Source organism: Cupressus sempervirens, chromosome 1 (genome assembly GCF_028749045.1).
Source record: "Cupressus sempervirens isolate cs-2001-9-10 chromosome 1, ASM2874904v1, whole genome shotgun sequence".
Lineage (NCBI taxonomy): Eukaryota > Viridiplantae > Streptophyta > Pinopsida > Cupressales > Cupressaceae > Cupressus > Cupressus sempervirens.
The window spans coordinates 212,466,550-212,491,632 of record NC_143118.1 but is presented as its reverse complement, the minus strand read 5'-3'; the positions used below and the strand labels follow the sequence as shown (position 1 = coordinate 212,491,632).

The 25,083-nt window shown below is 34.0% G+C and overlaps 1 protein-coding gene and 1 pseudogene across 2 annotated transcripts; both read right to left on the bottom strand.

The window, feature by feature from the left end:
- Nucleotides 1-11,253: 11,253 nt before the first annotated feature.
- Nucleotides 11,254-13,531, bottom strand: LOC149576897 (putative anthocyanidin reductase). Of its 2 annotated transcripts, none has more exons than XM_089820608.1 (6): nucleotides 13,290-13,531; nucleotides 13,031-13,197; nucleotides 12,711-12,926; nucleotides 12,048-12,207; nucleotides 11,744-11,897; nucleotides 11,254-11,620 (listed from the first exon to the last, which is right to left on the bottom strand). In XM_089820608.1, the coding sequence occupies exons 1-6, from the start codon at nucleotides 13,399-13,401 to the stop codon at nucleotides 11,467-11,469; spliced, it is 963 nt and encodes a 320-aa protein (XP_089676734.1). In that variant the 5' UTR covers nucleotides 13,402-13,531; the 3' UTR covers nucleotides 11,254-11,466. The 2 variants fall into 2 exon arrangements, with proteins under 2 accessions (XP_089676734.1, XP_089676726.1); XM_089820600.1 differs by having other exon boundaries at nucleotides 11,744-11,960; nucleotides 13,290-13,530.
- Nucleotides 13,532-20,049: 6,518 nt separating this feature from the next.
- On the bottom strand, nucleotides 20,050-22,021 carry LOC149576896 (putative 12-oxophytodienoate reductase 11 pseudogene; annotated as a pseudogene).
- Nucleotides 22,022-25,083: the final 3,062 nt, after the last annotated feature.

The following is a 25,083-nucleotide window of genomic DNA, read 5'->3' as shown; positions in this document are numbered from 1 at the left end:
AGAAATTGGGCGGGCAGCGGCAGAAGTTCGGCAGCCGGATGGTGCAAATAAATTGCACAGTAGCCGGTGCCCTTAGATTATGACTTATCATTATTGTGGCAGTCCCACAAGAAAATTAACTATAATTTCGGGAAGACCAACTACATCAGATGATATCTTATTATGCTAAATTGCTAAGACCCACAATAATGATAAGTCATAATCTAAGTACTAGGACTGTAATTTCAGGAAGACCAACTACATCAAATGATGTCTTATTAAGATTATAGCTGGAATCTGTCGTAAGGCAGGCAATGCCACATGAGCGCGTACCCTTATTTACAGGCCATGCAGGTCTCAGTCTGGTGACAAAAATATAGAATTTTCGTCCTCGCCATTGTTCTCAATACGATGTGGGTTAAGACACATGACATAACATTTGTTGTTGAGCTGTATATAACTACGAAGAATTACTGAAGAGTACAACGCAAAATATTCGATGTAGGGCCAGGTTTCAATCACGTCTACGAGCACAGGTCACGAGACTTTATCTTTTTAGATTGAGACAATTAAAATTTATAACTCTACCGAGTGACCACCTAATAACGAAGTGGTAAATATACAATTGTCTGCATAGATTCTCATAGCGATTGTGAAAATAATCCCATGTTGTAAATAAAGTAACACTACGGTATTTTTGAAAAATACCAAGTGCATCACGTGATGGCGTATTAAAATTGAAACCTATTTGCTCGTGGTACATGTATTCTAAACTTATCCTATTACATGGAAGCATATAATTGCTTGCGAAGATTTTCTTGTGGGGCAACCACAAATAATCATGTCATAATCAAAGTACTAGTACAATGATTTCAGTAGAACCTGGTAAATCAGATGATGTCTTGTTAAGACTGAAGATGGAATCTATCGAAAGTGTCTTAATAAAGACAATGTCACAAGAGTGTGTACTTTATACAGGTCATGAAGTCTATAAAAAAATACAGACTAGTTTTTATATATGTGTATGTCGAGAGTAATCCTTTCTAAACATTTATTTTTCATCAAATCTTAATTCACATAAAAAGATTTTAGGATTAGATGAAAAATAGGCACTTCAAGAAGGATTAGTCTCTGTGTGTGTATGTGCGCGCCGCGCGCTAGTAACAGTCACCGCGCATCATAAAAGGCATTTTAAAAAAATTTGGATGATAATAAATAAATAAATTAATTAATTAAATTTAAAAAAAATTGTTCTACTTTTTTAAATAAAAATAGATCATTATTTAAAACTCTATTATGGATATGGTTACAGTTAGGCTTAGGGTTCAGAGTGCAATTATTAGTTCTCTTTTTGTAAGGTTAGTATCAAAGTATTTTTAATATAATGTTATTAATTTATTCAACTTTGAATTATGTATACCTCTAATTTATATGTTGTATTCTTAGAGTTAGGAACATGGTTATGGATAGGGACACAAATAGACTTATTGAAGGGATTCCTCATTAGAAGTAAGCTTATAGTTAGATTTAGCATTAGGAATATGGCTAGGGGACCATTTAGACTTAGAGTGAGGGTTAGGTTTAGGAGTTAGGTGAGACTAATATTAAAGTGGTAAATAGTATTACTATGTTTACAACTATAATTAAATTTTATAATAGTTAGGATTATAATTATGATTTTGTGTTAGGATTAGGGTTAGTATTAGATTATAGTTAATCTGGGTTCATATTAAGGTATACATGCATATTGTTAAGGTTGTAGAGGCCAGGATAAAGTTTACAATTGGAGTTTTAATGTTCAGTTTATGGGTAGGGTTAGAGTTAGAGTTAAGACTTCAATTATGGTTAGAATTCTCTCTCTCTCTCTCTCTCTCTCTCTCTCTCTCTCTCTCTCTCTCTCTCTCTCTCTCTCTCATGTATCAATTCATAATCCATATAAATATACCTTCCCTCACTCTCTATTTATCTCCCCTATTGTTAGTTCACTCTATAATAAAAAAAATATATAAACCACTCTCTCACACACACTCATACACATCCCTTTCTACTTTGATATGCCCCCTAATAACCATCTCTTTCTTTCCACCCTCCCTCATCTTACCATCATTTTCCTCTCTACCCCTCTGCCCACCCAACCCTCCCTCCCCCCCTCTCTTAAAAATAAAATATGAAGATCTCTCTCCGCTCTCCTATTTGTTTACAATCTCCCTCTCTCTCAACTAAAGTATGAGGATCTCTCTCTCTCTCTCTCTCTCTCTCTCTCTCTCTCTCTCCTCTCTCTCTCTCTCTACACACACACACACACACCACCTAATCACCCTCTCTCTACCCTTGTCTCTAAGTTCTCTTTCTACTAAAAATATAATAGGATACCTTCCCAGGCTTCTCTCTCTCTCTCTCTCTCTCTCTCACACACACACACACACACACACACACACACACACACACACACACACACACACACACACACACACGCGCGCACGCACACACACACACACACACACACACACACACACACACGATGGTGCACAACAAGTTTTCATTTTAGTCATTTAATATAGTTGTGCAAAGTTGAATTTAGACAACCGAATGCCTTGTTCCATACACAACATAATGTTCTGTTAATGTGTTGTAAAGTCAAGTAAGACGGCAGGGGCTCACACCATGTGCAAGAAACATTTATCTCTAAAGTTGAAGCATTTATGAGACATGCATTAACTAAACCAAGATGGCAATTGATGGAGGTGTTTCAACTAATTTTTATTCTATCATTTATTAATTGGATCTCTCTCTCTCTCTCCCCTTCCCCCCCTATTAATTCCATCTACTCACCCTCTCTCACTGCCCCCCTTTCTCTATATATGACCCCTACTCTCTCTCTCTCTCTAGATATTCCATGTAATATCTATCTCCTTTTCTCTCCCTCTCTTACTCCTTCCCCACTCTCTCTCAATCTCTCACTCCCTCCCCATATCTATTTCCTCTATTTATATATATGCCCCCTAATCGCCCTCTCTCTCTATCTCACTCACTCCCTTCTCTTAGATCTTCCATCATATCCCTCTCTCTCTCTATTAAAAACATAATAAGATCCCTTGCCTCTTTCTCAAGATATGTCCACTAATCTCTCTCTCTCTCTCTCTCCCTCCCTCTCTCTCTAGTAATCCCCCCTACTCAACCTCTCTCACTATTCCCTCACTCTCTCCATAATCTCTCTGTATTAAAAACATAATAGGATCCCTTGCCTCTATATAGGCCATGCAGTCTAAATCTATAACAAAATTATAGATTAATCCTCACTTTTATTTTTAATATGACATAACATTTGTGGTAGAGCTTAATGTAATGGTCGTAGTATATTTTGACAAGCAATAATTACTAGGAATTGGTGAATGGTATGCCACACACAAATCCACATATAACTTGGCTTCAATTACGTCCACCAAATGCAGGTCACTAAACATATTTTTCATATCATTTTCAATTGATAATGATTAAAAATTCCACCTTCTCATAAAATTACTATCTTGCATCAACCCAATTACTCTTAATAATTGCTTGTTGATTCCTGTACTGATGTCAAGGAACTCATTTATATGCAACTCCTAGAAATATCAATATATATTAATGGGACATCTTCAGTTTATGTTCAGTTTATGGGTAGGGTTAGAGTTAGAGTTAAGACTTAAATTATGGTTAGAATTCTCTCTCTCTCTCTCTCTCTCTCATGTATCAATTCATAAACCATATAAATATACCTTCCCTCACTCTCTATTTATCTCCCCTATTGTTAGTTCACTCTATAATAAAAACAAAATATAAACCACTCTCTCACACACACTCATACACATCCCTTTCTACTTTGATATGCCCCCCTAATAACCATCTCTTTCTTTCCACCCTCCCTCATCTTACCATCATTTTCCTCTCTACCCCTCTGCCCACCCAACCCTCCCTCCCCCCCTCTCTTAAAAATAAAATATGAAGATCTCTCTCCGCTCTCCTATTTGTTTACAATCTCCCTCTCTCTCAACTAAAGTATGAGGATCTCTCTCTCTCTCTCTCTCTCTCTCTCTCTCTCTCTCTCTCTCTCTCTCTCTCTCTCTCTCTCTCTCTCTCTCTCTCTCTCTCTCTCTCTCTACACACACACACACACACACCACCTAATCACCCTCTCTCTACCCTTGTCTCTAAGTTCTCTTTCTACTAAAAATATAATAAGATACCTTCCTGGGCTTCTCTCTCTCTCTCTCTCTCTCTCTCTCACACACACACACACACACACACACACACACACACGATGGTGCACAACAAGTTTTGATTTTAGTCATTTAATATAGTTGTGCAAAGTTGAATTTAGACAACTGAATGCCTTGTTCCATACACAACATAATGTTCTGTTAATGTGTTTGTATAGTCAAGTAAGACGGCAGGGGCTCACACCATGTGCAAGCAACATTTATCTCTAAAGTTGAAGCATTTATGAGACATGCATTAACTAAACCAAGATGGCAATTGATGGAGGTGTTTCAACTGATTTTTATTCTATCATTTATTAATTGGATCTCTCTCTCTCCCCCCTTCCCCCCTATTAATTCCATCTACTCACCCTCTCTCACTGCCCCCTTTCTCTATATATGACCCCTACTCTCTCTCTCTCTCTCTAGATATTCCACGTAATATCTATCTCCTTTTCTCTCCCTCTCTTACTCCTTCCCCACTCTCTCTCAATCTCTCACTCCCTCCCCATATCTATTTCCTCTATTTATATATATGCCCCCTAATTGCCCTCTCTCTCTATCTCACCCACTCCCTTCTCTTAGATCTTCCATCATATCCCTCTCTCTCTCTCTCTATTAAAAACATAATAAGATCCCTTGCCTCTTTCTCAAGATATGTCCACTAATCTCTCTCTCTCTCTCTCTCTCTCTCTCTCTCTCTCTCTCTCTCTCTCTCTCTCTAGTAATCCCCCCTACTCAACCTCTCTCACTATTCCCTCACTTTCTCCATAATCTCTCTGTATTAAAAACATAATAGGATCCCTTGCCTCTATATAGGCCATGCAGTCTAAATCTATAACAAAATTACAGATTAATCCTCACTTTTATTTTTAATATGACATAACATTTGTGGTAGAGCTTAATGTAATGGTCGTAGTATATTTTGACAAGCAATAATTACTAGGAATTGGCGAACGGTATGCCACACACTAATCCACATATAGCTTGGCTTCAATTACGTCCACCAAATGCAAGTTACTAAACATATTTTTCATATCATTTTCAATTGATAATGATTAAAAATTCCACCTTCTCATAAAATTACTATCTTGCATGAACCCAATTACTCTTAATAATTGCTTGTTGATTCCTGTACTGATGTCAAGGAACTCATTTATATGCAACTCCTAGAAATATCAATAGAGAGAATTCCAGGAAAAGGTAATTCAAAATCAACATGATGAATAGACATAAAGGAAATATGATGTCACATGTGAAGGTCTTTAAAATTGTTCCAAAAGGTGATGAGATCAATAGGTGTGAAATGAATCATGTTTCTTAATGTAGCATGACTTGAGGGTTTTTTTTTGAAATTTGGAGGTATCTTGCTTCAATATATATTAATGGGACATCTTCAATGTATCACTATAGGGTCTATTTTTCTATCTATAATGTCTAATATATTTTTCTACCTATAATGACTTATATTAGACCACTAGGGAAATGACCTAGTAGTTGTCCAGGTTAACTTCGTGCACCTAAAGTTCCTAATCCATATATATCAAAATTTATTATTTTTTCGATGAACCTTCGTAGGTGATTGAAGAGCTTAAAGCTACCCTTTTGAATTTCTCACATTCACGAAACTCTTTATAAAACTCATAAAGTGTGGTAATCTAAAAGTGTCATTTTAAAATGTTCATTTGATACTTATCGCTAGGATGCCCCAATAGCTGCTATAGTAATTTCTGTACAAATGGACCAATTAGCAACCAAGAAAAAACATGATAAACTATTAGTACATGTGTGATCATTTTTGGGGCTTTTAATAGTGGTAATTAGGGGTTTAGGTGTGGTGATAATGTATACATCACTACTAAATTTGAGCTCATTTTTCGATGCTTAGTGGTCAATTTTTCCATGTCCATTGGTTGTAGTTTTGATGAAAGGCTTTGTGGTTTATTTTTGGTCTATTCTTTGATGAGAAACTTGTGTGTTTGAATTTCGATGCATGTTGGCATTGGAAATAGGTCATTTTGTTTTGAAACTAGATTCAAGGTATGAACTATTGTGTTGATTATTTCCAAGTCCAATATTTGCTTGCAACATTTTTCTCTATCATCAGTGTTCTTGCACAATCCATGATGGATCTATTTCTTCTTTCTGCTATGCCATTTTGTTGAGATGTTCCAGGTGTAGATACTTGTCTTTTGATTCATATTTCATTATAGAACTCATTGAATTCATTAGAGATGAATTCTCCTCCTCTATCTGATCTTAAGAATTTTAACATCTTACTTGATTCTTTCTCAACTCTAACCAAATACCACTTAAATTTTTGAAAAGCTTCAGATTTATCCTTCATGTACATTACTGTCATCATCCTATAATAATCATTAACAAAAAAAATGAAGAATTTGTCTCTATTGTAACTCTCTGTACCTATTGGTCCACATATATCTATATGAACTAGGTCCAGGACTTCTTTAGTATTGAAATTTTTATTTTTGAAGTTAATTTTACCCATCTTTCCAATCTAACATTGTTTGCATATGGCCATTTCAGATTTCTTCATATTTGGGATACCTCTTACTCTTATGTTCTTACTTATAGTAACCAAATTATCAAAATTTACATGACACATCTCTTTATGCCATAACCAACTTTCCTCCACATGTGCCAAGAAGCATGAACTATCAGTTAGATCTATATAAAATAGATTACCTTTTGTCTAATTACTAGTTCCAACTAGGTATTCTTTACCATCTAGAAACCTGGCCTTCCCATTCATGAATTATACCTTGAATCCAATGTTCTTCAGTTGTGCCACACTTAGATGATTATTTCTCAATCCTTCAACCTAGTAGTTATTATCACATCTGATTTCATCAATCCATGCAATGCAGCCTTCTGCCTTCACATAACATGGTTCATTATTTCCAAATTTAACACATCAACTGTCATAGTGCCCTAAGTATTCTAACTTAGTTTTATCACCAGTCATATGATGAGAATGGCCACTATCTATTATCCATGTGCTAGTCTTGCTAACATGAGAAATAAGTGCCATCTTTTTATTATCATCATCATATGATTCATCTTTAATAGAAATATATACAATTTCATCTTCATTATCAGTGTTAGAGTCTTTAGCAATATAACAAGATTTCTTACCTTTGTCTTTGTAGTCTAAGTTATAGCTTTTCAAATATTTCATTCATTTGAACTTGTTGGATTTTCTGTCATTTTTACTTTTGTTGTTTGGACACCTTGCAAAAATGTGACCAACTTCTTCACAAGAAAAAGAAATCAATGGAATTTTTCTTTTATATTTACCTTTGTCTTTTGCTAACCTCCTTGCAAGTAGGGCTTCAATGGCTTCAAAATTACTATCAGATTCTTCATCCTCTTCACTATCCAATTGTTTGTCTGTTGAGTTTTCTCCCTTTCTATCAAAGGTTAGTTTTTCTTTGAATATTGATTATATGTTGGAAGATCCAGGAAGATAGCTATTAAAGCTATCCAACTCAAAATCTATTAACCTTACCACTAGTGTATCCAAAGTTATATCACTTTTGGGATCAAATCTCATCTCTTGAATAGCTGAAACTCTAAGTGCATAAATAGGAAGAAGTGTTCTTAATACCTTGGTAACTACTATTTCGTCTTCTATTTTTCCTCCTGAGGATCTAATTGCACCGACACTTGCTTTGATTTTCTCACTAAATTTTGCAATGTTTTCATCTTCTCTCATCTTCATCTGATCAAATTGACCTCTTAAACTTTCTACTTTAGCTCTCCTCACATTGTCATCTCTTACATAGATCTTTTGTAGCTTGTTCCACATCTCATAAGTAGTAGGAAAATCTTTGACTTCATCAAATTCAGCATAATTGAGAGTAGAAGAAATGTCAATCATCATTTTGTTGTGATTCTTTTTATCTACCATTTGATCCATAGTCAAAGGATCAAGAGGTGACACAGACTGGTTCTCTAGGAATTTTAGGCTTGTGTCTCCAATGGTTCCCAAATATAGCCTCATGAGTTCCTACCATGTTTTGAAATTTTCTTTGTTCAACTTGGGAATCTCTCTTTTGTAAGACATCTTGATCTTTAACTTAGGTCCTTGAAACATTTTCTACAAGTACCAACAACTTTGATACCAAATGTTGGAAATATAAGAGGACTAACTGAGAGGGGAAGGGTGACTTAGTTACCACTAAAATAATTCTGAAAACCTTACATGTCAATACAAACTTCCTTTAAACTCTTAGTCAGTTAGAACTAGATATTCATTGTAACTCAGTTAACAAAGCAATTTGATATATTAATGTGTATCAACCTTTGGTAACTTAGTTGTAAAAAGATAAAGTAGTAATAAAATAAAATGAACACATGAAACACCAAGATTTTATGTGAAAACTCAATTTGGGAAAACCACCAATGCAACTAGTTACAACTTTTCACTCTTCTGAATTGAGCTCCATTAGGAGCCAACCCTGTTAAAGGTTACAAAACACATTTTTAGGTGCAACCCTATTAAAGGATTTAAATCACCCTATTAGGAGTAGCCTTGTTAGAGGTCTTAAGACACTTCAATCTAGAAATGTCACTTGGTTAGAGGATTTACAAAATGATTGTTAAGTCAACTTTGTTAAGAGATTTCTTCGTTGCTACAATTGTTAGAGAGTAACAATGATTGACCTAATTTATGAAGCAATTGGATTGCAGATTCACATCACTTTTTTTAGCTTATCCTCTAGATCCTCCTTGATCAAAATATTGTTTGCAACTCCTTGGATATTTTACTTTTGATCATATATCCTTCTCTTTTTGTATCTTATCTTCTTCACTACTATCTCATATTTCAATCCACATCTTGACCTTTCATATATATGAAACCCAATGTCAAGTCGGCTAGAATACTCTTTCAAACAAACAAATAAAACCCTCTAATTCAGCTTGCATAAACTAACAAATGCATAAAACTAATCTATTGAAACTTAGCTAAAACTGGGTCACTTAGTTACCACTGAGTTCCTTGGTAACCGACCTGACTTGATTTACACTAAACTCCTTTGGTAACCAACCTAAGTTAGTTTACACAGTAATCCATGAACTTCTATTCTTCTAAATTTCTGGTCGACCAATTCCAGAGTCTTCTAAACTCGGTTCAAACTCGCAATGCTCGTTACAAGTATAACATTTTTGTAACATAAATGACAATATACAATTGAACAATTATTATCAACATTTGAAACATTAATAAAATTAATGGGTTGTGGGGATTTCATAACTCACATTAATCAAGATAATTAGATGTCATGCATGTTAGAGTATTCGGTACATTGTACATGTCCTCATTGGGGGGCTTGATGTAAGGGCATTCTATGCGACAAGATGGTCCTTAGGTAATGTGGTTGATCCTAAAATGTATGAATGAATAATGAAACTTACCAAGATGTGGTTGAACCTCTCATAAATGCTTTTTCCTTTGGTTACGTACTTTTTCTTTATGACTTCATTTTGGCAAATAACCACACAATTTTTAGATATTTCAAGAAATACAATGTTCAATCACTTGATTATGACACAACATCAATTCTAACAACCCCTTCTTCTTAACATTGGAAACATTGTAATAGTTATAAATTATCACATCAAACCCTTCTTTTCACGTCACTGCTCCAATTAGGTCTAAACCTAGGAACACGAGGATAACTCATGGCCTAGACTTGGTTTACTTCATCCACTTTTGATCAAGGGTTATTGTTTGACTCTTTTACAGAAATTTTTTGAGGTTAATTCACCTTTTTTTAAATACATAAAACAACATTAGTTATTAACTCACAAAGGTAGTTATGCAATGAGGCCTATATATACAAGGTATTCAGGTATTGTAAAGAGGGGATAACTTTTTTTCAAAGGGGAAAATATAGAGAAATATTTAAAGGCTTTTTAGCTTGACATGTTGCACACGAGTCCTTGAACTTTCTTATATTTTCAGAGATACAATAAAGAATGCATTTGATTATATGCTATATGTGTTTTTGAGTTATCATTATTAATTTCTTGTATGTTAATTTAGTAATTTTTTTTGTGAATCTATTAGGTCTATTAGTTTATGATTCAAAGGACATATGTAATTAATGAAACAAAATTTGGCAAGTTTAAATGTGATAAACTCACTTGTTTCTTTATATATTAATTTTTTTATCCTTTGGGAATCTCATATGTTAATTTTATGTGTATTATTGGAGTGTGTGCTATCGACATCTTTTTGAGTACACATAAAGTCATAAATAACTCTATCACATGAGAGAGTTTTCCTTTCAAACACAGATTAAGGTTGATGATGATTTGATTTCAACCTATCCAAGTATTGGCATAGTTATCACTTCTCACATGGTGAACAAGGTCAATTCTATGAACAATATCATAATAACAAATATTTTTACTAACGGTACTAGAATCACTCAAAAAAATTTTATTTCAACAAGAAATTTAGAGAAATATCGTCATTGATCCAATAGATAATACACTTTATTCTCTTCAAATTAATATGCACTCATTCTAATTATTTATCTACAGAGAGTATTATATCTAGACTAATCATTTGCTAAATTTTTATCTTTATTTGGTTAGTTTAAGACAATTTGAGATTTTAAAAAAAAAAAAAAAATTGCAAGTGATTAATGAGCAAGTAGCCTCTTTCTAGAATTCATAAGATGATTGGGTATTTTATATTACAAATATAATTTACCAATAATTGAAAATTTAATTATAGCTAACCAAATGGTTCATCAAACCAACTCTTCTATAACTTGATTGTTTTATATTTAAATTGTGATAAAAAATCATAGTAATTTCATTATAACATAATAATAATTTAACTCAAATAGGGAAAAATTAAATCTACAATATGTATATATGTAGTAAGACGAACATAAACAAATTTAATTATTCTTATATTTTTTATACCAAATTTTTTTATGAAGAGTAATAGGACACTGTAACATTAGATGTAACGATACTAAATTTGTTTGAGCAGATATTAATAGATGTGGACAATAGCATTGATCAACAGAAAACAACAACTACAAAAATTTCAATGTTGTTCAAGCTAACAGTCTGCTGAGAGTTCTTTCTCCTTGTCTACCTCCCTATCTTGATTATCGATTAGAGAGAATAGTAAATAAGGTCATTATTTATCAGGAGAATTCCATGTCTAAAATGGCTCTGACTAAGCCATTAAACTTGACAATGGTCAATTTCCAGTCAACAAGCCCAGGTTTTTGTAAGACTCGATGCAGTCATCATAAATTTCTTCAATCCCATGATTAAATATGAAGCCTAAATCTGTGAGCTTTGTGGACTTATATTGAGTATTCTTAGGAAAGCTGGAATCCAAATCCTGCAACCTGAATCAAACCAGGAACAAAACTATTCTCATATGTAAACATTTTGTTTGCAATAGAAATTGATATAAATATAAGTTATGTCGATATGAATATATAAATGTTAGAGCTGGCTAAGGTTCCTACATATCTGTTATCTTGAGCTGTGGATAACGCTTGTTTAGAAACTGGTGCAGCTCCTCGACAGAGAGCGTATCAACCAAGCACAAGAATCTCCCGTGAGCTGCAGGCTGCTCCATCAGAAATATGTGTGCATTGCAAACGTCGCTTATATGGACTACTGGAAATGTCCCAAACAAGGAAATGATAGATCTTATACCACTGCTAACAACTCCATTATTGCCTAAGAAGTTATTAAGAAAACATACAATCATGTTAGAGAAATAAACATTGCCATTTTAAGTATTAGGGTTTTAGGAACGAGAAAGACCTTGTAGAAACCATAAGAGTGTCTGATTGCTAATGGGGATGTAAGGAGTGATAAATGGTCCTCCTGTAACTGAAGTTCCAATTGTTACGAGATCTAAATTGTTCTCTGACGCGAAACTCCAAGCTGCCTGCTCAGCCAGTGTCTTTGACACAAAGTAGGGCTTTTGTGTGCAATGCGTGGTTTTGATATTAGAATATCTCTTCAAACTTTGATATTTCTAAGTAAATTAGATCTCATAAAATGGAATTAAACGGCTAGAAATTGGTATCTCACATTAGTAAACCACTTTAATAATCAAATAGGAAATACTGAGAAATAAAATAGATATAATGCAATCTAATTAAAAATGATAATTCTACAATCTATGATAATTATGTGTAAGAGTTTTCATATTTGATTGTGTTTTGAACCATCATTGGGATAAACATAACATAAGAAAACAAGATAAATAAATCTTTGTACTCTCTAGTTAAGTTAGATTCCATCCTGACAGATCTAGAAATCTTATTTAAACGTTAGCGCCAAGATCATTTTAACACTATATAAGAATCCACAAAGTCTAGCAGATGAGACCCAATCAAACATTTTAGGAAGTATAAAGATTAAGAATTATTGTAAATAGATTAAAACTAACGAGGCCCAATTAAACAATTTAGGCAATACCCAAATTGGAAATTGTTGTTTGTTGGAACGTATGTAATTGACTGAAGTCCAAAGGGATTCCACAGGAGACGAATGGTTGCTCATCTCTCCCTGCTCATTCAGTGGTGACATGGCGCAGCAAGAGGAAGTCAAAACTACTCGCTTCACAGTTTTTGCTTTTACACAGGACTTCAGCACATTGATAGTTCCCTCAACAGCAACTTCCACAACCTCACTCTGCTCATGAACATATTGCAACAAATGAAAAAACCCAACTAATATTATTCTACATATAGAGCTCGGGATTAAAATGCAAAAATGAACTGTGTTTGAGTGTTTACCTCAGGATCTTTGGAGCCAAACTCCATTGGAGATGCAACCAAGAAAACACCTTGGCAGCCCGAAATGGGTGAATCAAAGCTGCCTTCCACTCGCAGATCTGCATTGAAGAGCTTAAGCCTTTCATGGGCACCAGGAAGTTGATGTAGATAGTTTATATCATCATTCCCTGTACAAACTCCGAACATTTGTTGTTTGAATTATACATTGTATTCTATTCATGAACATAAACTTTTAAAGAATGGCGATAATGGGGATTACCAGATGCTGGAAGAATAGTTGCATGGACAGAAAAGCCTCTGCAGAGAAGAAAGTTAACGAGCGATGAGCCATAGAAACCATCTCCACCCACTACGCAAAACTTTCCTTGCATTGTTGATCTCCTGCAGTATGGCCTATATTTCAATTGTGCGCAAAACTCTGTATATCATTTCCTTTATTTAAGGAGCCACTCTGAACAACTATTTTAATGAAGCAAATGAGTAACTAATCTTCAGCTAAATGAATCTATTAAAATAGCATTGATTCAACTAATCTTTAGCTGAACGAATCTAGAAACTACAGTACTTAAAATACCGTTGATTCAAGAGTCGTGATAATTTACAATTAATCTCTTGCTAAACCAATTTATAAATATTTGGGTATAAAAAATAAATTTTGAATTATTCTATATAGATACGCTAATTTCTATAGTAAGAGAAATAAATTACTTCTTAATTTTCATCCAATCTTATATAAATGAAATTATATTCAATAATACTTAAATATCATATAATCTCTATCAAAATGAATTACAATGAATATATTTAAATATTAAATAATTTAAAAATTAATATAATTTTAATTAATCTTTATTTAAATCAATTTAGCAATATTTTGTTGAAATGATAGATTATCTATATTCCAACCTTTCTCATCTAATTGAATTTAGAATTATTATAATTAAATATCCATTCAAATGAACATGAACCTAGAATTATTGTATTTAAATATCATAAAAATCAATAGTCATAATGATTGAACTATAACACTAACCCTAACCCTTTAAACTTTGGATTTGACTCTACCATAATTGGACTCTAACCTTAACCTAAACCTTAACCATAAACATAACTCTAATCTAAACCTTAACCATAACTCTAATGATAACCATAACCATAATTCTATCCTTGACCTTAACCATAGCTCAAACCCTAACCCTAACTCCAACCCTAACCTTAATGCTAACCCTAACCATAATTCTATCCCTAAGGTTAACATTAACTGTAATGTTAACTTTGTCCCTAACCATATATCTACATATGACTATAACATTTTACATTACAATATCCCAAAAAAAAAAAAAAATAATCTAAATTAAATTCCTTATATTAAATTAAAAGATATATTTGACTCAAACCCTAACCCTAACCCTATTCCCACTATAACCCTAACCATAACCATAATGATGACTCTAACCCTAACCTTAACCATGAGCATTACTCTAAACCTAACATTAACCATAAGCATAACTCTACCCCTAACTCTAACCCTAATTCTAACTCTACCATAATTGGATTCTAACCCTATCCCTAACCCTAACTATAAGCATAAGTCTAACCCTAGCCTTAACCATGAGCATAACTCTAACTTTGGATTTGACTCTACCATAATTGGACTCTAACCTTAACCCTAACCTTAATTTTGATCCTAACTCAAACCCTAACCCTTTAAACTCTAACCTTAACCTTGACTCAAACCTTAACCCTAACCCTAACGTTAGCCTTACTATAACCCTAACACTAACCCTAATCATAACCATAACCATAACCACAACGAGTTTCCCTCTAATTCAATATGAATTTATTTTACTTAAATAATACTAGCTATATATACCTCTATATATATTACGCCGAGAGTAATCGTTCTCGAGGCGCCTATTTTTATTTAATCCCAAAGTTATTTTAATCGAAGTTGGGATTAATGAAAATAAAAATAGGCGCCTCGAGAACGATTACTCTCGGCATAATATATATAGAGGTATATATAGCTAGTGGCAGTCGCGGCGCAATAGGAAAAATATTTACTTTTTATTTTTTATTTTGATAAGGTTACTATAAAATTGTTAATTAATTTTTAATTAGAGTTGTATGAAGTTAGTATAAAATTATGCTTCAAAATATTTTTAAAAATTTAATATAAGGAGTTTAATATAGATTAAAAATATATTTTTTATTTTTGGGATATTGTAATGTAAAATGTTATAGTCATACATAGATATATGGTTAGGGACAAAGTTATCATTATAGTTAATGTTAACCTTAGGGATAGAATTAGGGTTAGGGTTAGCATTAGAGTTAGGGTTGGAGTTAGGGTTAGGGTTTGAGCTATTGTTAAGGTTAGGGATAGAGTTATGGTTATGGTTATTGTTAGAGTTATGGTTATGGTTTAGATTAGAGTTATGTTTATGGTTAAGGTTAGGGTTAATGTTATGGTCATGGTTAAGGTTAGGGTTAGAGTTATGGTTATGGTTATGATTAGGGTTAGTGTTAGGGTTATAGTAAGGCTAACGTTAGGGTTAGGGTTAAGGTTTGAGTCAAGGTTAAGGTTAGAGTTTAAAGGGTTAGGGTTTGAGTTAGGATCAAAATTAAGGTTAGGGTTAAGGTTAGAGTCCAATTATGGTAGAGTCAAATCCAAAGTTAGAGTTATGCTCATGGTTAAGGCTAGGGTTAGACTTATGCTTATAGTTAGGGTTAGGGATAGGGTTAGAATCCAATTATGGTAGAGTTAGAATTAGGGTTAGAGTTAGGGGTAGAGTTATGCTTATGGTTAATGTTAGGTTTAGAGTAATGCTCATGGTTAAGGTTAGGGTTAGAGTCATCATTATGGTTATGGTTAGGGTTATAGTGGGAATAGGGTTAGGGTTAGGGTTTGAGTCAAATATATCTTTTAATTTAATATAAGGAATTTAATTTAGATTATTTTTTTTTTTTTTTGGGATATTGTAATGTAAAATGTTATAGTCATATGTAGATATATGGTTAGGGACAAAGTTAACATTACAGTTAATGTTAACCTTAGGGATAGAATTATGGTTAGGGTTAGCATTAAGGTTAGGGTTGGAGTTAGGGTTAGGGTTTGAGCTATGGTTAAGGTCAAGGATAGAATTATGGTTATGGTTATCATTAGAGTTATGGTTAAGGTTTAGATTAGAGTTATGTTTATGGTTAAGGTTAGGGTTAGAGTTATGGTCATGGTTAAGGTTAGGGTTAGAGTTATGGTTATGGTTATGATTAGGGTTAGGGTTATAGTAAGGCTAGGGTTAGGGTTAGGGTTAAGGTTTGAATCAAGGTTAAGGTTAGAGTTAGGGTTAGGGTTTGAGTTAGGATCAAAATTAAGGTTAGGGTTAGGGTTAGTGTCCAATTATGGTAGAGTCAGATCTAGAGTTAGAGTTATGCTCATGGTTAAGGCTAGGGTTAGAGTTATGCTTATAGTTAGGGTTAGGGATAGGATTAGAGTCCAATTATGGTAGAGTTAGAATTAGGGTTAGAGTTAGGTGTAGAGTTATGTTTATGGTTAAGGTTAGGGTTAGAGTAATGCTCATGGTTAAGGTTAGGGTTACGGTTAAGGTTTGAGTCAAATATTATTTTAAATTTAATATAAGGAGTTTAATTTAGATAAAAATATATATTTTATTTTTGGGATATTGTAATGTAAAATGTTATAGTCATAGGTAGATATATGGTTAGGGACAAAGTTAGGGTAAGGGTTTGAGCTAGGGTTAAGGTTAGGGTTAGGGTTAGATTCTAATTATGGTAGAGTTAGATTTATGGTTAGAGTTAGGGGTAGGGTTAAGGTTAGTGTTAGGATTAGAATTAGGGTTAAGATTAGGATTAGAGTTAGGGTTAGGATTAGGGTTATAGATAGGGTTAGGGTTAGGGCTAGGATCAGGTTTAGGGTTAGATTTAGGATTTAGGTTTAGGTTTAGGTTTAGGATTTAGGAGGGCATTGTGTGCTATTTTTTCCCCCTATTCAACCCATCAGTGATGTCTGATTTGAGAGACCTTAAATGGGATAGGTTCTTTGCAGAGGGTTAACATCGCTAAAGTTGGCGGCTAACATTTTGTGTTGGCTCGGATTCTTCATTGACCACGCTGGATCATTTTTTCTTGGTCGGGTTGATTCATAATGCGAGATTCGATAACTCTTATTTCTTCGCGAGCTATCTTCCCATCTTCCCAAAAGTGCAAGATGTTGCCATGCATTCCCATTCTAACATTTCTTTATACGCTAGTGTCTTCGAAACACTCTAAAGCCTAGAATTGCACAAGATGCTGCCATGCATCTCCATTCTGATGCATCGTCATGCTACATTGTTTCTTCAATTCTCTGAAGCCCAAAATTGCATCATGCTACCATGCATTGCCTTTCCAACATTTCCTCACTCCACAATGCTTTCATGAGTCTTTGAGACCCAAAATTGTGCCACATGGAGGGGGTTCACACCTTTTGTGCTATCTGCTTCGTTTGTTGGGAGGAATCTCTTCACTACATCTTAGTCATCCATTGGAAATAAAGCCAATCTTGATCAACGAATGTGACTTAATCCTTCATTGGGAGGAGTTTCATCGTTGCATCTCAGTCATCCTTTTTGAGGGGAGAATCTACATCGACGGTTGCGACTTAATCCTTCATTGGTGAGGATTCACGATGCATCTATGCCGTCTATTTCGAGAGGAAGACCTTCATCGATGACCATCATTCATTTTTGGGGAAACCAAATTCCCCCTTGGGATCAACCTTGCATTTTTTGTGGGAGGTTAAGACATCATGTTATCTCTTTTCATAGTTTTTTGCCAGCGACATGAATGTCTTTCCTCTTCTTTCCATGAGTCTCCATTCTAGCTCCTCCTTACGCTGCATTGTTTCTGCAATGCTCTAAAGCCCAAAATTGAGTCATGCTACTACATGTCACCTTTCTGACATTTCCTCACTCTGTAGTGCTTTCGCGAGGCTCCAAGACCCAGAATTGTGCCATGTAGCAGGGGTCCCCACCTTTTGTGCTATGGTTACAATTTAGATTTTAGGGTTATGGTTAGAATCAAGGTCAATTCTAGAGTTTATAGAATATTTAGAGTTAAGATTAGGGATTAAATATACATGAGGGTTAGCATTGGGTTGTATGATAATTATAGTTAGGATTATAGTTAGATATATCATTTAGATTAGGTTTTAGTCAGGGTTTAATTAGACTTAAGATTAGGGTGAGGATCAAGGTGAAGTCTATATTAGGGTTCATATCATGGAAGGATTGAAACTAATGTTAGGGTTAACATTGAAATTATGATTAGGGGTAAGGTGAAGATTTATATTTGGTCATGATTGTGGTTTGTGCTAGGATTAGGGTCTAAGCTATGATTAATTTTATGATTGTACCTTTAGGATTAGGGTTTTGTTTAAGTTTATGATTATGGTTACAACTATGGTTTATGGTTCAAGTTTAAAGTTGGGAATGTGATTAGGATCAAGGATTAGTAAATTTTTTAAGAGTTCGGTTATAGGTTTACACCATGGTTAGGACCTTGGGACTAGATTTAGAGTTTAATATCATGGTTATCCCTATAGTTAGGTTTAGGATTTTGATCAATATTTTGGAGTTTGTTTTTACATTATGGTTAAGGGTTAGATTTTAGGGTTAGGACTATAACCAATATTAGTGTGTAGGTTTTTGGTTTAGATTATGGTTTGGGCTGAGATTTTTGTTATGATTAGAGTTTAGAATATCAATAGGGATATGTTTTAGTGCTATAATTATAGTTAGATTGTACATCATTGTTGGGGCTAGGGCTAAGGTAGGGGTTTTTGTTAGGGTTAACTAAGGATGACAATTAGGATGGTTTATCTTTTCAAGTGGAAAAAAAAACTCATTGATTCAAAAACAAAGAAATTATACTTCGAAAATATTTTTCTATGTCATAATAGATTCATTTATTTTAATTATTGTATTAGTTAATTAGTTGTTTGATGTTTCAAAGTAAACATGGCTTATTTTATTTAAATTTAAATAATATTATTGTTTTGAATTGAATTTAGCTTAATAGTTAATGATCATATTTATATTTCTAATATTAAGTCCAATTTGATCAAAGACCAAATATATTTTTGGTATTTTTGTAAACGAACTTGCTTAACACTTCCCTATTTCAAAGTTAATAAAATATCATTTCTATTGTCTTAGATTTGAGAGTAACTATATTAAATAAGTAATAATAAATGAACATTATGATTAATATATTTCTAAAATAAAAATATATTACTTAAAAACTTGTTTACTTTAAATGAATAAAGTATTCATTTACTTGTAAATTTTAAAAATAGAAATTAATCTACATATATATAAAATATTTATTCTTTTTCCTATTTGCATACAAATGAATTAAAATCTAAACTTTAAACTACATAAATATTTTTAAAATATATATCCATCAATAATTAGTTTAGAATGAAGTAAAATCTAAAAATTAGACACATATAGAATCTTTTTAATTTCTAGATACATGTTTTTCTAATTTATTTCTACAAACATGCAACTAATATTTCTATTATCCATTTTTTTCCATTCTAAAAAAATCTAGATCTAAATAGAATTTTTTAGATGCATGCAATCGTTCTAATTTTTTCTACATACATATATTAACATTTCTATTTTATGTTTTTTTTTTACATTATGGTTATTTCAATCAAAATATCTAGATGTAAATAGAATTCTTTTCAAAAAATCTAGATGTATATAGAATTCTTTTAATTTTTTACATACATAAAATCTTTCTAATTTTTTTCTACATACATAAAAGAATAATTTCTATTTTCTATTTTTTATTTTCTATTTAAAAAAAAAAGCTATCATAAAGATTGATAAAAAAATTGATTGCATATGCATTCTTTATTTTGTGCACTAAATGCACAAAATAAACTGTATAGATTAAAACTTCCCGTGCTGGGCACGGGAATATACAATAGAAATATCAGTTACCAAGAACAGTCAGCCATAAGCAATCAAATATGCCTTGCCACTGGAAATAGCTTCGTTACCATCATCCCGATCATAACCCCCTGTAGCCAAAAATGTTCCCTTGAATGTTGTTCTTATGGGAATTAGACTCTTTTCACTCGCTATCGTCGTCTGCGAATTATCAATCCTAGGCTCAAAGAAATGAGCGTAGAATATCTTATATTTATTCAGAGCCTCCGCCATGTGAAGTCCCAGTGCCTTTGGATTTGAGTCATACGCTTCTGCATGATTCGAAAATGGAGAAAGCCAAATTCCCACATGCTCTGTTCCAATTTCCTCCACCACTGCTTCCACAACTTCAAGTGCAAATCTGCAACGATTCTCCAATATTCTGCCATAGCCATCTGTTCGATCATTCACGTTGTCCTTCATGAACTGGTCCACAAGGTACCCATGCGCCCCATGGATCTCAACACCGTCAAACCCTATTCGTAAAAGGACTGATTATGTCAACAAAAGGAACATTCTCTTCTTCAAACCAAGATAGATCAGAATAAAAAAACATACCTGCATCTATTGCATTCATGGCAGCATTTCAAAAATCAGCAACTATATTGGGAATTTCCTCTGTTATAAGAGGCTGGGGAGGAGAGAAATCTGCCACATCCTTTCGGTTCGGAAGAGGGATCTTTCCAGAGATTGGTTTGCTTGTGGAGGAAACTGGAGATTGGCCATTAGGCTGATAATCTGCATTCCAATGCACCCATTAAATACACAATACACTGTTTGTTGTGGAGGAGAGCCAACCAAATTGAAATTAATTAAAACTGAAATCTAAATCAAAGTAGAATATTATAACTAATTTTGAATTTCAATTTACATCTACATCTAAATCTAAATGAAAATGTAAATAAAAAATAGAAATCTCACCTGCAAAAATGTTACTCCAAAACTTCAATTTAATCCTATTCAAAAACTCCAATCTAATCTTCCAATAACCTCCACCTCTTCCTTCCTGCAAAAACATAAAATGAAAATGAAATGAGGAGCCTTGGTTTTATAACTTCTGAGAGGCTCCTCATATCCCCCAACAGACGTCTCTTCACATTCCACGAATTTGTTTCAAATTCCCCCACTCCCCGCAAAAAATAAGCATGAATGTGCATGCAAAATTATATTTAACAAAAAAAAAAAATCATATTGAAATTATTTCGCCCCTATTTTTTCGGGCCCTATTTTTTCGGGTCCTACTTTTTCGGGCCCTACTTTTTCGGGCCTATTATTTTGGCCTCCATTTGGCTTCCTATTATTTCGGCCAGCTATTATTTCAGGAATTCTTTTTTAATATTTAATTTGGAAGTTTGTAACTGCTCCCAAATCTTTTTTATTGACAAGGAATCTTGGCATATTCCCATGCTGGGCATTTGTGCTGCCATTGTATAGAACGCCTCTCAGCGTAATAAGTTCTAATTGTAAAAATAATACATATTTATGTAATGATAAATATTAGTTTTATTTGTTTAGTCTAAAATTAACCTTTGATTGTTGAAATGAAAAGTCTAATAATAGCTACCTACAACAAACCACTTTTTAGTTGACTTGAGTGTCAATTTCCACATTTAGGGCTCCTTTGGTTGTTGGAATGAATACAATCAGAATAGTCATTGAAATTGATTTTTATTCTTTATTTGGTGGGTAGAATTAGAATGCAGAATAGAGATATGTATACGAATAGGGATGTGCAAGATTAAAATTTGTTGCAATACACAGAAAATGATTTATAGTGGTTCATGAAAATATCGATATTCATTGCCCCAGATTACAATCAAGAACAAATCTAAATGGAGAGCACATGATACGGTCGTTGAAAAGAAAAATGCATTTGCCAAATTGCAGCAAAATATGTTCCACAAACTCTGATAGAATTACTTGTCAGCGTTATTTTGAAGCTCACCGAATAACAATTCTTGCTTACACGTTTGTTTAAAATTTGGAACTTCATATTTTCTGTTATTAGTTTTTGAAAATGACTTTGTGATATTTCTATTTTGGCATATAAATTAAATAATAAATAAATATTATATATAAGATTTATGATATTAAAATAATTGATAATTTATATAAAATATTATAATTACATTATATCATAATAATATTATTATAATTATCATTATATAACTATACATATATATTATTATAGATTTATATAATAATATATTATAAATAATTAATATATATCAAGTATTCTAAGTACTATAGTATATGACAATTACATCCTTGCTATATATTAATAATATTGTTATAAATACTTAAAACAATTCATATAATTAATATTATATAATTATATACAATTAATATGATATATATTTAATTATCTTATTAATATAATAAATATGAAAGGACACGATTCTATGAATACACACACACACATATATATATCAATGCATTGAAAAGATATCAGAATAAAAAACAGAAAATATATGCACATTACTGTTTTAAAATCTAATGTCCTAAAAGGGGACATTACAAGTGGTTTCAGAGCATCAATTCTGCCATCCTTTAATATCACTATCAAAGTTACATGAATTTGTTAGGAAATGTGAAACACTCACGGCTTATACATTTAAAACACCAGACCCATACATTATAATTCTAGAAATCAATATTTTTTTTTTTTTGGCAAAAAGAGGGGTAAAAATTTATTAAGATAGAAAGGAATACAACAAGGAGAGCTCAACAAGGAGCTCGATCCTGAGCAACAAGATCATCAAATTCTTGCACCATCTCAAAGGATAGTTTCCCCCTATCCCTAATATTCCAACCCGGATCATGACTAGAAGCCCATTTGGCTAAGCAATCAGCAGGTCTATTCCGTTCTCGCAGAATATACTTGAACCTAATGAACTAAAAAGAGGAAGAGAAGAAAAGAATCTGCTTAACAACAGTGGCTAGCTGCCAACTAACATCCTCAAGCTCTTGCGAAGAAAGCATGTTCACCACCACCTGGGAATCAGACTCACAAATAATCTTACTCCATCCCCACAAGCAACACTGTTCCACAGCATATAAAATAGCCTGAGCTTCCATGAGATTGTTAGTATACTCACCCTTATGAATTGAGAAGAAAAATTTAACATTCCCAGAACTACAATGAGCCACTCCGCCAATACCAGCAGGACCAGGATTCCCACGAGAAGAACCATCAGTGTTAATTTTCATAACTCCACAGGGAGGAGGAGTCCAGTGCCCATCCCGGTTAACCCGACCCTTCCTCTGATGGTGAAGCTGCCTGGACATAGAAGGAAACCTATGAGCCACAACCCCATCCTGCAGATGAAAATTGAGGCGATTACAGATAGCAAGATCAACCAGATCCATATCCCCATCAAGCTCACACTTCACAAGAATAGTTTCCTGGAGAGAATGTGATATTTTCCACCAAAGATGCAAAACACCAAGCCGAACATCTTGGAATATGCGACGATTCCTCTCCAACCAGATATGCCAAAGCATGAAAGATGGGCTAGCAATCCAAGCAGCATGGAGAGAAGAAGACTTGGAGGGAGCACTACCCAAGTGAGCCTAGAACTCAGGCAAAGAGGAAGCATGCCGACAAGAGCAACCCCAAGCGCTCCACCAAAGGTGCCATATTTGAGTAGAATAGGAGCAATGGAAGAACAGATGGGAGACAGACTCCTCTCCATTACCACACAAAAAACAATAAGAGGGGCCCTAAAATCCACGTTTACAAAGATTATCCCAGGTAAGACAACGGTTGTGAGCCACTAGCCACATGAAAAAATTGCACTTGGACCAAGAAACTTTATTCCAGACTTGCTTCCACCAAGGGACCTCAGCATCCCCAAATAATTGTCTAGTTATCTCTTGATACCCAGCAGAGACATGATATTTACCAGACAAGGTACCGCCCCAAGCCAATACATCTGGACCAAGCAAAGAGGAACACTCTCTAGAGGCCAGAATTTGAGAAAGCTCCTGACAATCCATGTCTGTACCTCCAGGAGGCCAATCAGAGGAATGCTTCCATCTATAACCAACAACAGGTCCCAATTGATAAGGAGTCTTGTAATGAGCCACTTTATCCCATCCAGCGGCAAGAAAAGAGTCACAAAGAGGCTGAAGATGAGGGTATATGGATAAAATGGAAGGGAATCCATCCCAAGCATTAGACCAAAACAAAGCCTGAGAACCTCCTTTACATATCCAGAACAGACCCCAACATCGCACCTGTCTTCAAAGTATGCCAAACCATTGAGCCACGACCTTCAAGAGGAAGTGCAGAAACAGAGCAAGGATCAACACCATGAAAATATTTATGAGTGATAATACGAGCCCAAAGTTGATGCTATCCAAAGCACCATCACCAATAAAGTTTAGCAGCCAAAGCTTGTCTACTCAATAGAGCAGAACGAAGACCAAGACCACCCTCCTTTTTAGGCCTACAAACAGTTACCCAATTAACCAAGCTCCATTTAGTACTACGCAAATTACCACTCCAAAGGAATTATCGAGAAAGAGCATCAAACTCCTTGAGAAAGTAAATAGGTGTAGCATGAACCATGCTTCTATAAGTAGGAAGAGCTTGGATAACAGCTTGGAGAAGAGTAACCCGAGCAGCAGTAGAAAGCCATCTATGAGTCCAATGATTTACCTTATCCTGAAGCTTGGTAATCAAATTTTGCCAGAAGAGGCGTGGCTGCCTGAAAACAGCAATAGGAATGCCAAGATAAGTCAAAGGAAGTGAACCTATCTGAAACCGTAGGATACCAACAATCCTATGCTGAATAGAATCAGGAGTGTTAAAAAAGTAAATGAAAGATTTGTGCTCATTAACTTTCTGGCCTGAAGCTGCCAAATAAATGTCCAAAGCATGTCGAAAGGCTTCAGCTTCCTTGATCCTAGCAAGACCGGCAAGAGCAGAATCATCAACAAATTGAAGATGGGAAAGAGAAGGTAAGCCATTACCCCACCGCCAGCCTTGAATAGAATTCTGGGACACCTGATGCTTAATGAATCTACCCAAGCCTTCAGCCATGATGATGA

Bases quoted from the DNA above. Each gene is read 5' to 3' on its own strand.
- LOC149576897 (XM_089820600.1), bottom strand. From the start codon at position 13,401: ATGCAAGGAAAGTTTTGCGTAGTGGGTGGAGATGGTTTCTATGGCTCA. The intron at 13,198-13,289 runs GTAATCCCCATT...GAGTTTGTACAG, and splicing joins AACTATTCTTCCAGCATCTG to GGAATGATGATATAAACTAT. The intron at 12,208-12,710 runs GTATTGCCTAAA...TGCACACAAAAG, and splicing joins AACAACAATTTCCAATTTGG to CCCTACTTTGTGTCAAAGAC.